General features: G+C 33.6%; 1 protein-coding gene across 7 annotated transcripts in view; it reads left to right on the forward strand.

Moving 5' to 3' along the window:
- Positions 1-12765, forward strand: part of LOC114049784 (protein enabled homolog) — a 132594-nt gene extending 119829 nt beyond the window's left edge. For 4 of the 7 annotated variants that reach the window (XM_027871190.1, XM_027871194.1, XM_027871191.1 and 1 more), the window contains 5 exons: positions 1279-1345; positions 5213-5275; positions 9199-9277; positions 10685-10742; positions 11307-12765. In XM_027871190.1, coding sequence (XP_027726991.1) covers positions 1279-1345; positions 5213-5275; positions 9199-9277; positions 10685-10742; positions 11307-11344 — 305 coding nt within the window. In that variant the 3' untranslated portion in view covers positions 11345-12765. The remainder of the gene's footprint in view (positions 1-1278; positions 1346-5212; positions 5276-9198; positions 9278-10684; positions 10743-11306) is intronic. The other 3 variants (XM_027871192.1, XM_027871193.1, XM_027871196.1) reach the window with 1 other exon arrangement.
- The last annotated feature ends 18 nt before the right edge of the window (positions 12766-12783 follow it).

A 12783-nucleotide genomic window follows, 5' to 3' on the forward strand; every position in this document is an offset into this window, starting at 1 on the left:
GTGGTCCCCCCTATACTCACATCTCAACCCTGCCCTACCTCAGCTCTGTAAATTCCACTGGCTCCCTACTACCTCTGGGATCAAGTATAAAATTCTCTGTTGACATTTAAGGGTCTTCACATGCTGGCTTTTCCTTCTTTTCTAGTATTCTCATACTTTACTTCCCTCCACTCTCTTGAACAATGATACTGTCCTACTAGCTCCTCCTCACACACTTATTTCCTGTCTCTGCACCTTTGTCCTGACCATACCTCAGGCCTGAATTGCTCTCTTCCAAGACTAGGTTCAAATGCCACTTGCTGCAGGAGATTTTTCCTTCTCCCTCCATCCACTTGAGCCTTGTCTTTTATCTACACTGTTTTGAGCACACTTATTTATAAATTCGCATGTTGTCTTCCCCATTAGTACATAAGCTTCTAGGGGGCAGTGACATTTTAATAACTGTATTTCAATATAATCGTTTTCCTTTGTAATTATATATGTGTGTGTGTGTGTGTGTGTTTATTATGCATTTAAAAACATCTTATTCTAAGAAAGGATCTGTGACCCAAAAATTAAGAACCCCTACTCTAAAGCTGATTTTAGTTCTCCATCCAACATCAATTTTAAGTTTGGATTCATTTTTTTGGTCTTACTGTTGAGCAATGTACATTTTGGGTCAGTTAACTTAAGTCATTGATGGCATAAAATATTTTCAATTGAGATAAGCATCAGTTTTTGAATTGAGCAACAATTAGAGCTTAATTAATTTGATATCTGCATCAGCAGGAGAACAACATTACAGCAGGTCTCAATATTCTCCATCTTTAGTGGGATGACAACCCCTTTTATTATACTTTATTCAAATACTGTTCTGATAAAAGTAACTAGAACTATCTGTATAGTTGAAAAGATTCAAGAAAATTGTAGCTGTGTATGGTAAAACCAATAAAAATAACTTTAAAAATTTTAACAGATATATGTTGTATCCATTGTCACACTTAATTTATTCTGATTTCTAGTCTTAAATGGGAACAGCAAAATAATCAATAGGATCATAGGATTTAAAGGGAGAGGAACCTTATGAAAGAATCTTCCAACTCCTTGATTTTACAGATAGGAAAATTTTGTTATAAGTCTTAATCAAAATGGAAATCTTGCCTTTTGACTTATGTCAAATTAAAACATGGTTTTCATTTTTGCATAAATATGATAAGTAATTTGTATTTAAAATTTTTAAATGTTTCTGAAAACTTAAGTGTTTTATATTTTGGTTGTGTGTCTCTTTCCTTTTTAAAGAACCAACAAGAAAACCTTGGGAGAGAACTAATACAATGAACGGCAGCAAGTCACCTGTTATCTCCAGGTACCATTATTTGTATAAGTGACGGTTTAAAAATGGCATGTGATACTGCCTGAGAAATTTTAAAAGTAGTTTTGTAAAAACTTCTGTTTAAAACATGAAAGCCTTTTAGATTAAATAGATTTTAGTGATGTGGATAATGAGAGGAAAGCAATCAATTGATACTTATCGCAGAAGTTAGTCTGTTACTTCATTTTATATACCACACAAATGCTTATTTTCATCATTTCCTCTCTCTCCCCTCACCTTCCAAAAATTGACATTCTTTTTCTGTGGGATTCTAGCTAGTAGCATCCTGCAGCTTTCATCCTGAAAGAATGAAATTCCCTTGGCTGTAATGGAGTTCTAGTTCTATTACCTCTGTCAGAAAACAGAATTCCTTGAAAGATATTATTCTTTCACAAAATGCTTTGTTGTAGCCTTTCTGTATGTATACTCTTGAGCTTTTTGCCTAATTTTACTCCAGGTTAGACACACTTGACTTCTGAATTTAGAAATCTAGGCAATAGGAAAGTATAAGTCAGATATCTTGAAATCTTCATGAATCTGGTACATGTTAAGCCTGGACCCATATTTTTATTTGGCTTTTTTTGTAAGTGGTTTCTTTTGCAAGAGGCAGGTTGATATTATTGTCTGACACAATTATTGAAGTTCTCAGAAACCTTACATTATTTTATTCTGAGTAAAATGCTTTTGCCCAAATTTTTTTTGTTTTAAGTCTCTGCATCATAATTAATCAGCATATTCATTATATTTGTATGACTGTCAGATGGTATCCTTATTTTATTAAGAATATCAAGATCTGGTTCCATGTCACGTAGCAAATCTTGGTGTTGTAAATCTTTTTAGTATACAATCTTAGTACATTTATGTTTTCTGAGATATTTTAAGGTGCCTACATATAAGTATAGTAATTAAAAGGTCAGGTATTATAAAATTCCTACCCAGTGCTAGAAACTGTTCCACTTGTTTTCCAGGTGTCTTATTGAAGTATTTTCTAGATAATTTATATGCTTTTTGTAATAATGTGTAAGTCTAGTGGGATTTTCTTGATTTCAAGAAAATGGAGTGATCTTTTAAAAGACAACGCCAAAAGGCTATCAGTTGTCAAACTGTATCCTGATTATTGGTTTTGAAAGTATGATCATAGTACTTTTGAGACATGTGTTGCTAGATTGCATGCCAGAGAATGAGCTGTCCTAAGTCAGTAGAGGACCACTTCTGTGGATTCATCTGATGTGGGTGAAGTCCTCTCTCCCCATGTGTGGGACTGGAGGTTTCCAGGCAGTCCATCTTCTTGATTTTCATAGGCAGCACAGGGCCTTGTGTGCATACTTGAGTTTTTCTTCCAGGAAGCTTAGTTATTTCTACTTAATTCTTTGTGAAATGCTAGGATTGACAAATACAGTCAAAGGACATTAAGGTAATTATTTTGCTTGAAATTGAGCATAATTTGATTCCTATGAGATCTAGGATGGGGCATTGAAAGTTGCCCCTCTGATCTCAGTGAGTGGGGTAACTAGGTTCATGAAGCAAAAGAAAAATTTATTTTCATACATTTTTGACAGTATGTAGAATGTTTATTTTAAAGTCTTGATAGATGCTTTAAAAATTTACCATTTAGAGAAGTTTATTATAGTTTTTTAATTGGATATGTTAACATGTGAGACATGATCCAGAAATGAAATTTAGCTGTAATGCAAATAGGAACTTTGCAAATATGTGTTGTATTGAATTAGATTATTCCTTTTCCTACGTTTCATACACACACACACACATACACACACATGCACAATTATGTGTGCATTCATGTATAATGTAGTGGTAAAAAATTCTGGCCGCTAACATAATGACTTATATTTTCTCACAGAACCCCTGTAAAGTAGGTAGTACAGTTACTATATGCCTCATTTTACAGATTAGGAAACTGATGGCTAAGAAAGGTCCTCTGCCACTAGAATTACAGGACTAGTGTTGTATATTGTTTTGTTTTGTTTCTTAAGATTGTTCTACTGACTTGAGAGATGTCCTGGTAGGAAATAGATTTAATTAAAAGGTGTTTTCAGCTGTTAATAGATTTGGGGCCTTCATTTTTTTTCTTTTTCTTAAATTTTCCTTTGGAAAATCAGGATTTTCTTTTTCCTGGCATAGTGGAAGAATGTGCTATATTTGGGAGCTAGGAGAAGCCCAAGTTCAGGTTCTGTTTTTGGCTATAGACCCATGGCTTTTAGGCCAGTCTGCCAGCCTATATTTCCTTCTCACCTATAACATACCTATAGCACAGTTGTAAAGGGGGATTAAGTTCTAAAGTCAGCGTGTAAAGCTAGTCAAAAAGTTACCTTTGAAATGACTTTGAATCACCCATAAAGTACAAAATAATATCTTTAAAGCTGCAATTGGGAAGGGGGTTAGGATCTTTTTAAAAGAAGTCAGTCTGTATCAGACAGTAGAGGGATCCAAGGTCATTGCTGTGGAAATAATTAAATATGAATTTTATTTTTTGAGATGTCCTTCTTAGTAAACAATCAGGCAGCAGGCTAGAATCAGGACTTCTACTCAGAGATGAAAGCTGTGAGGAATGGCTTCATACATGAATTTGATTCTATTCAAGGATGCTAACTGCCTCATAATTATTTCTTCTTCAGCGACACAGCAGGGGCTTTCTAGCTGGCCAGAGTCATTAGGAAGGCCAGCTCTGGTTTTTCCTCTCAGTAGCATCACTAGTCTGAAAAGACTTTCCATGGCAGTGATGAAAAGAGGGATCTAGAGTCATACCCCACACAGCAAAGTACACTGGGAGCAAAACAGGAGAACTAATACTGGCTAGGGGTTCTGCAGATGAGCATTTCCCATGCCCTTTGGAGCATGTGCTCATTGAGTAGATGGATTCCCTAGACTATTGTTGCTCTCTCCCACCCATTATTCTCCCCACCCTTTCCCTCTTCCACCTCCCTTCCTTTTCCTCCCATTCCCCACTTTGTTCTCTCTTACCTTCCCGCCCCTTTACACAAGTAGTTCATGAACACATAATGCTGTTCCATTATGCTTAATTTCTGAGGATCAAATGAGATAATGTAGGTAAAGTGCTGTGTAAACCTGAGAGAACCATATGAATGTCAGCTATTACATATATAATTGCATCTCATCTTTTTGAAGTACAGGGAAATAGTGACCTTTTTCATGTGTGTGTGTATGTGTGTATAAGGTAATTTAACATGTTACCTAGGCCTCCCTTTTTTCCACGTACATTAAACCAGAATGTTAACCAACAATAGTAAAAATTGAAGGGAAAAAATGCTTTAGAATAAAACTGCTTTTACTTTGTTGACTTGAGTTTAAGGTCCCTGAAACAACTTACAGATTCTTTGATACATAGTCATTCACTTGATTTTTATCAAGTGTTTTACTTAGTGATATGTTCAGAATGTGATGAAAATGGGACCTGTGCCTTTTGTTACAGATAATTTTGCCTCATTGAATTCATGTTTAAAGGATTCTTGACTGGTACTTTAAAGTGTAGAGCTTTGTACTTAATTATTTGGAAAGATCTATCTGTAAACAGCTTTTATTTTGGTTGATCTATGGTGGTGTTAGGTTGCTTTCTTAGGGCAATGTGCCATTAAGATAATCTCTACATCAGAATTTTTTGCCTTACTAAAATTGAAAAATGAGTAGATTTTCTTCAATGTTTATAAAAATTTTTAAAGTTCTGATTTTTGTTGAAAGGCTGTATTAAAGTTATTGCCTTCTGTTACTTCTTACTTTATTTGATATAACTTGCAAAAAGCAAGACCTGTAAAACAGTACCATAACAAAAACTTTCAGAACATACTATTGTATACCTTTTTAAATGGTTTTTCCCCTTCATAGACGGGATTCTCCAAGGAAAAATCAGATTGTTTTTGACAACAGGTCCTATGATTCATTACACAGGTATCATCCTGATGTGACTTTGTGATTTGAGACCCATTAATAACATGTATTCAGGATAGGGCTGAGCTTTTTTTACATGGATTGGTAATCACCACAAAAAAAAAATTATCAAGTTTGACTTTATAACTTTTTTAAAAATTCATTTTTAAGAGTGGTAGAGCTCAAAAGCTTAATTAAAAATTTTTAGTTGTATTTCTTCCCCTGTAATCAGCCTCGCTGATGAATAAGCTGCTATGTTGTGCTAGTAATTTCAGCATAGTCAAACCAGTGCATCCGTATTCATATCTCACACTACTTATAATTCCAGGAGAATTATTTAAAAGTGTATATTTTGGCCCACTTTCTTTCTATATGTAGCGAAGACTCTAGTTTGAGAATGGTTCCGTAGGGACTTAGTCAGGAAAACCAAAGCCTCATGAATCAGATGACTTAGTGCTCTTAGCCCTTCTTTTGAGCAATGATGGAGGTATTTCTTACAACTGCTTTCCCTAAAGTGTTGTCACTAGCAATACATATCTGAAGCTGTTTTTTTTATAATGGATATCATTTACGTGGGAAACTAAGCCAGAAATCTTAAGAAGAGGGCTATCAAAATTAAATGAACTTTGTTAGTATTAATGAGAAATGCATTACTACATTTATAGAATAACTTCAGAAGTTGAATGCAGGCCAGTATTTGATATATTTACTTTTTGATGAGAATCTCAATTTCTGAGTTGTTTAGTGGTAAATACAGTGTCTTAATTTAGCAGTTGAACATTACACACTAAATTCTGAATTGGCTTATTTCATTTGACCCATTTTAAATAATAGAGACGAATGTTTAATTCACGTTTTGTCTTTTGATGATGAATTATTTTGCTTTTAATGGCTCACAGAGATCATTGAACTTTGAAAGATAGCTTAATCTCTCTTTAACTGATTCTAGCAACAGATTGCACTCCTCCTAGGTGTAATAGCATAAAGAGTTTATGGGAGACTACCCTGACACATCTCTTCCCTTCCCATAAAATGGGAATAATCCCTGAAACCTAACAGTTATTTTTTCCTTTGTTCTCATGCAAGTGAAGGTAAGAATCCGGCACCTGAGAACAGCTAATTTAGTCACATTATTGGACATATTTTTTCTTTGTTTAAAACATTTACCAAAGCTATTGAGAACAGATATTTGAAACCATTTTGTGGCATTAGATGGCATTTAAAGTGTTCTGTAGTCAAATTCACACATTTTGTGATACTATTAAAATGATTTTCCAGTAATTTTTGGTAATAAAGACCAGTGGTAGTTTTTTCTTATTAAGCGATGTGCTTTAATATATAATTTTTTAACTTAGTTCTGATTACATCTAATTTGCTAGCCTCAAATGGAATTTTAAATGTGCATAGTAAAGTGCATTTAACATTTAGTCATTGTTAAGTAAATAAATGTTCACTCCATTCTTCACTAGCCCATTTCCCTAAAAAAATTGTTTGATAACTTTGGTTGAAACATTTTTTTTCCAAAAAGTGGTGATTACTTCTTTCCTTCAGTACGAAAAGTTCCCCCCTTTAGCTAATTATCCTGGTGGTGCTGGTGGTGGATTGCATGTTAGCATGAGTTAAGTCTTTTAAAACTGCATGTTTCAACCATAGTTTACTATGTAACAATATAATTGATCTGTTGTTCAGTAGATAAATCTATGGCCTGTTTTATACTTCTTATTACACCAGGATGTTGTCTGTTTGGTGAAGTTAATTCAGATACTAATTTTGTAAGTTAGGTGAGAAAAAATGATGACCCAACCCTAGTAGAGGAGGACATGCTACAAACACAAATAAGAGAATTTTTAAAAATAGTTGATGATTAATTATTTTGTACTAATTGTAGACACTAGGAATAGCAGAGGTGAACGAATTCCCATATGTGAACATTACAGTGTTCTGCATGCCAAGGGCAGCCCAGTAAATATTTAGTGGTGGAGTGAACAGAGGGTTGAATTTGGAGTTGGAGCACCTGGGTTCAAATCCCAGCTGTGCTGCTTCCTCCTGCCTCTGTGACCTTGGTAAGTCACATGACTGTACTGGGCCTTCGTCCATTTCTTCAGCTGTAAAATGAGGGGTTTGGATTAGATGTCCTTCCGGATCTCAGGCTATGAGCCTGTTTGTATATGGCACAAACACTGGAAATAGAGGGGCAAAACCTCTCATCAGAGAGAACAAAAATACATTTTTTTTATCCAAAAGAATCATACTTTTTTTTTTTCTTGCATTTCATTCCAGCCTGCATTGGTAGGTATGTAAGGGAGCAAAATTCGGCTGTTTTGATGTCATAAAACTGTAAACTGAAATAAGTATCATCTAATTACACCAAAAGATTCCTAGCGTAGTAACACTCTATGAAAAGCTATTTTTATTGAATAGACCTTGTGGTTCACAGAGTTTCTAACATCATTTTAATGCCTTGTTAAATTGAAAGTGTGTGACTTATCTTTTTACTTCAATTTGTTTTTCATATGTGGAACTCTTTGGTTAATTACTATTTTAACTTTTTTAAAATAGATGTTACCAGCTACAATTGAATTTTGTATTGAAGGTTTTATCTTCTTACCAGATTTGGAAAGAGAGGCAAAGTAATTTATTTTGGAATAGTTTGGCTTAAGATGTACCTAATCACCAGAGGTTATATGTCCATATATTTGTCAACAGATTCTGTATTTTAAGCATATCTTTTTTTAAAAACCAAAATATTTTAAAGTGAATATTTTTCTAAAAGTGAATACTTGCAGAGTGGCTAGCCTAAAAAACAAAGCTGGAGACATGTTTTTTAAGCTTTTTTATATCCTAGAGTTAAAGTACAGTTCAAGTAATATCTGCACTATGCACAAAGGTTATTAATTTACCAATATTCTTTGTTAAGAAAATGATATTTTAATTTACAAGCTTGGTTTATTATAGCAGAAATGCACAGTTTCATAAGCTTATTTTCAGTTCTCCACTAAAACCCTAATCTGGTGTTTCACTGTGGCACGGCAGTGACCCTAGTAGGTTTTCAGGCTGTGCCAGTGAATCACAAGCTCTGGAGAGCCTGCCAGACTGGAGAGGGTCAGGTGACGGGCCGTTATCCAGAGATCAGACTAAGTACAAAACAATCTGGTCAGTGAAATAGTTCCCACCAGGTGATGAACGTTGGGTCACACTGGATCCTGTCCACAAAAGTAAATACCCGCATTATTGAAATCATAGATTTTGTGAAATGTTACACTATTTTATCAGGTGAGTTTTCTAAAAAATTTTTGTGTAGAAGAAGTTGGATAATTACCCACAAATGTACCTGAACCTAAGTGTCTGTCTTTGCTTCTCAAAATCTAGCCTCTATTATTGTCAGTACTTTTTTGAATCAATCAGTAAGCCTTTATTTTGAAAACCTTCTTTTAATGTTCCTTTTTTGTGGGACATAGATTTTTTGAATATTCATGTTGAAAGAAAAAATGTTAGGCTCTAAGTCAAACTCATGCTGTCCATTCTATCACTTTGCCACATACCTGGTGGAGAAGAGAACAAGAATCTGTGTGGTGAAGCTGCCAAATGGGCCACTCTGTTGATTTAAGTGGCCCTGTTAGGGATATTTGTCTTGTTGGCATGCTGTACATTCTTTTCCTTATTGTATTTTGAAAGAACTACTTTCTACTCTAATTTTCCCTCCCCTTTTGTTATTACTTTCTAGCCCATTAGCAAAGAACAGGTAATCCTGAGAGAAAAAAATGGAAAAACTTTTTTTAAAATCATTTTTCTTATTTTTGGTGGCTAGTTTTAACCAGGTCTGTTTTCTTTATTTAAAAATGTAATTTGAATTTAGAATTTGGTTTTAAATAATTCAGTTGTTAACCATTTAAAGTTTTAAGCAAAGTTCACCTTTGTTTTTCCCCAATTTTTCCTTTCTATAGACCAAAATCTACGCCATCTGCGCAACCCAGTGCCAATGGAGTGCAGTCAGAAGGGCTAGACTATGACAGGTTGAAGCAGGTATAATGTATTTACTGGCAGTTATTCATAATTTGTATCTGTTTCTACTTCTAACTTTATTCTAGAGTAACTTCTGGGGTAATATATATGTGAAAATAAACAAAGCTAAAAATTGTGTTTAATTAACCAATGAAATAAACTCTTTTTGCAAATTCATTTTCTTATGATGAACAGAAAACAGGTTTTCAACATTGCTCTTCTACTATTGTTTAATGATACAGCATAGATGTTAAAATGGATGAAGTGTACCCACTTAGAGCAAGTGAAGTGTTTTTTCTTTATCAAAAAACTTTCATTTTTGGTGAAGCTTACAATAAAGTTTCGTTCATTCATTTAACGAATCTTCAGGAAAAAAATCAACATTTATATTAAGTTAAACAGAGAAATCAGGTTTTTAAAAATGCAGCCATAATGTGGTTTTAATAGTAAACATTATAGAGTTATCAGAGAGTTGGAAGTATAGATAATACTGAGAATTAGGTTATTTAATTTTTCACAGTACATTTGCTTCTGAAAGTTTTGTAAACTGAGGATTTTTCCTAATTGAATTCCATTTTCCCACTTAATCTAAATTACCTTATTTCTGAGATGATTTTTATTTGCTCATTTATTTGGGGGCTAGAATTTTAAAGAAAATTTAACTATGCACTTCTTCACTTCCCTATTTCTATATCCTGTAATAAATTTAGTTATTTAAATGTCTTAGGTAAGTTATTATTTGAGACAACCTTGTAGTGAATCATTTTGCAAAGAGGGTCATTTTGTGATGATAATAATTATTCCTTAAGTTCCATAGTATTCTGTAGTTTCCAAGTCTCACATCTTGGATTTTCAAAATATAGGATATCCCCAAAGTCTTAAAACTGCACTAAGACTTTTGGGACACCCTCTATAGTAATCTCTTAATTCTTGGTAGTAATGGAGTGGAGTCAGTTGTTCAAACATTTCTACTTGGATTTGAAGAAACGGTTTTTGTTATTGGTTGAAATCTGTGTGTACATAAAACTCCAACCTCCATGGACCTCACTTTTTTGTAAAATGAAGGTTGAACTGGGATGTTCACACAGGCCCCTTCAAGCTTTAATGGTGTAAATATTTCCAACTAAATAATATTCTTAAGATCCAACAGTTTAGCTATCCTACCTTGCTTCTTTACTTGGTCATTTTCTTCCTTCCCATCGCTTTTTTAATTAATTCAATGAACTAAACAAGGAAGAGCTAGACTCTTTCCAGAAATCTGCTGATTCATACCTTCCTTAGGGCAAGGAAATAATTGTTTTAGTTTAAAATATCATCTCTTCTACTTTATGCTATGTTCCAAAAAGGAAAGATTCTGTGTATGTTAATTATTTATCAAAGTACCTGTGGCTGTGATTTATTTTCCTCTTTTTTCTCTGCTTTTTTTAGGATATTTTAGATGAAATGAGAAAAGAATTAACAAAACTAAAAGAAGAGCTCATTGACGGTGAGTTTCTAAATGTATATGCTACTTAAAAGAAAACAATTTTTAAAAATAAATGAATAAATGTATAACCATTTAAATGTTCCTTTAGAACTACAACTACTTCTGAATTGAACTTAGATGCTCATTCATCTCTAGACTTAGGCTACGCTTGGAGGTAGAGGCTTATGTCCCAAAGAGAGGGACATAAAAAGTGTGTGAGATTTTAGATATAATTAGTGATATACAAGCTTACGGATCTCATACATAGGAGAGTAAAGAGAAAATCAAATGAGTAAGAGCTTCTCAAAGGTGATGCCATTCTTCATTCTTAATCCTTCTCATGGATTTTTTCATTTGCATGTTCACACAAAAATTAAATTAATAGTAGCATTTTTAATTTGAAATGAAATGATGTATATTCTCTATCTGGAAACTTAGTTTTCATAAAAAACCACATCATTTTTTTATTGTCTCTTAATAAGATGGCTTGATAAATTAATTGTCTATAGTTGTGAAAGTCATCATTTCATCTGGGATAATAACTAATGGATTTTCTTTCTTTTTTTTTTCCCTTTTTCTAATCAGCAATCAGACAGGAACTCAGCAAATCAAATACTGCGTAAAAAAAATAAATAAAACTAAGGATAAGACTTTGACCGGAAAAAATAAAGTAACTACATTTTGTGGGCTGTTAGAAGAAAATGGAAACAAACACTTGGAATGAGGGAAAATCAACATATTATAAAAGCTGTCACACATCTACGATGACCTGCTATTATTTCCCTCCCAGTTTGCTGCTTTTTTCTGACCTTTACAACAGGATGGAAAAGAGTCTAAGAATTACTGTAATGATTATGCAGAAAATCCTATACCTGTCAGGCAAGATCACAGTGCATTGAAATATTCTCATGTCAAGATAAAATTGCACATTTTTCAGAATTCATTGTTAAAACATAAGAGGAGAAAAGTTCAAGAAGGCTTTTCAGAGAGGTTTTCATTGTTAATGAAGGATTTAGCAAGTTATTTTGTTGTACTGCAAATGTTTCTCAGGTTTTGTCTTCCTATCACATTTGATATTCCATGAATTATTACATGTATAGGTTCAGATCACAAAACATGTAACAAATGGGAATGTATGTGTTTATGAGAAGGAGTTATTTGTAAGAAAGTGACCTAAACATTGACTTGTCCAGTTTGGGGAATTCTAAAATGATAGGAAGCCTCTCTAGTTAGCCTTCATGCAGTTTTGTAGATTAAAAACAAAAAGTACAGTCCAAAATTCAAAAATGTAGATGCCTTCCTAAATTGTTAAAATGCTTTACCAAATCTACATGATACAATCAGTGGTCAAATGTTAAAAATAGTATGTTATAGATTTACTGTAGGTTTCCAGGCTTTTTTTAGATTTATGCATGTGGACATGTAACAACCACCACAAAATTTGTTGTTTTTATTACATAAATCAGTGCACATCACAAGCATTAAGTAGCCTTTCCACACTCAGCCCCAGGAAAAAAAAATTTGTGGGAGGAAAGGGGGGAATTATTTTTCATTTACAACTAATTATTTTTCTGCAATATATTTTTTCTCAGACATTTTGTGCATGAATAATACTGAGGAATATTTTGTGACTTTAATCAGTAACCATGTTAATAGAACAAGGTACTTAATCTTTCTTTATAGTTACTTGTATCTTAGGTAACTTCATGGGTCTGAGTTTCACATCATCTAGCTTATCCCTGTGGAACTCAAAAAGTTCGATCACTGAATTTGGTAATCATTACATCCATGTTCTTGCAGTAATACAGAATATAAATGTCCAGGTACATATTCCTGGCTCTCTCTTTGAGGCTACTCTTGAAATTTGCTCTGATAAACTAACAAGGAAAAGAATTGTGATAATACTAGGATCACAAATATACTGGGGATAGAGAAGATAATGAAGAATTCTACATCATTTTCTTTAGGGAGTGAAGTGAGATTTTGCTGGTGGAAAAACGAAACAATTATTCTGCGTGTGTGTGTGTGTGTGTGTGTGTGTGTGTGTGTGTGTGTGTGTGTG

Source organism: Vombatus ursinus, unplaced genomic scaffold (assembly GCF_900497805.2).
Source record: "Vombatus ursinus unplaced genomic scaffold, bare-nosed wombat genome assembly UNPS02014798.1, whole genome shotgun sequence".
Lineage (NCBI taxonomy): Eukaryota > Metazoa > Chordata > Mammalia > Diprotodontia > Vombatidae > Vombatus > Vombatus ursinus.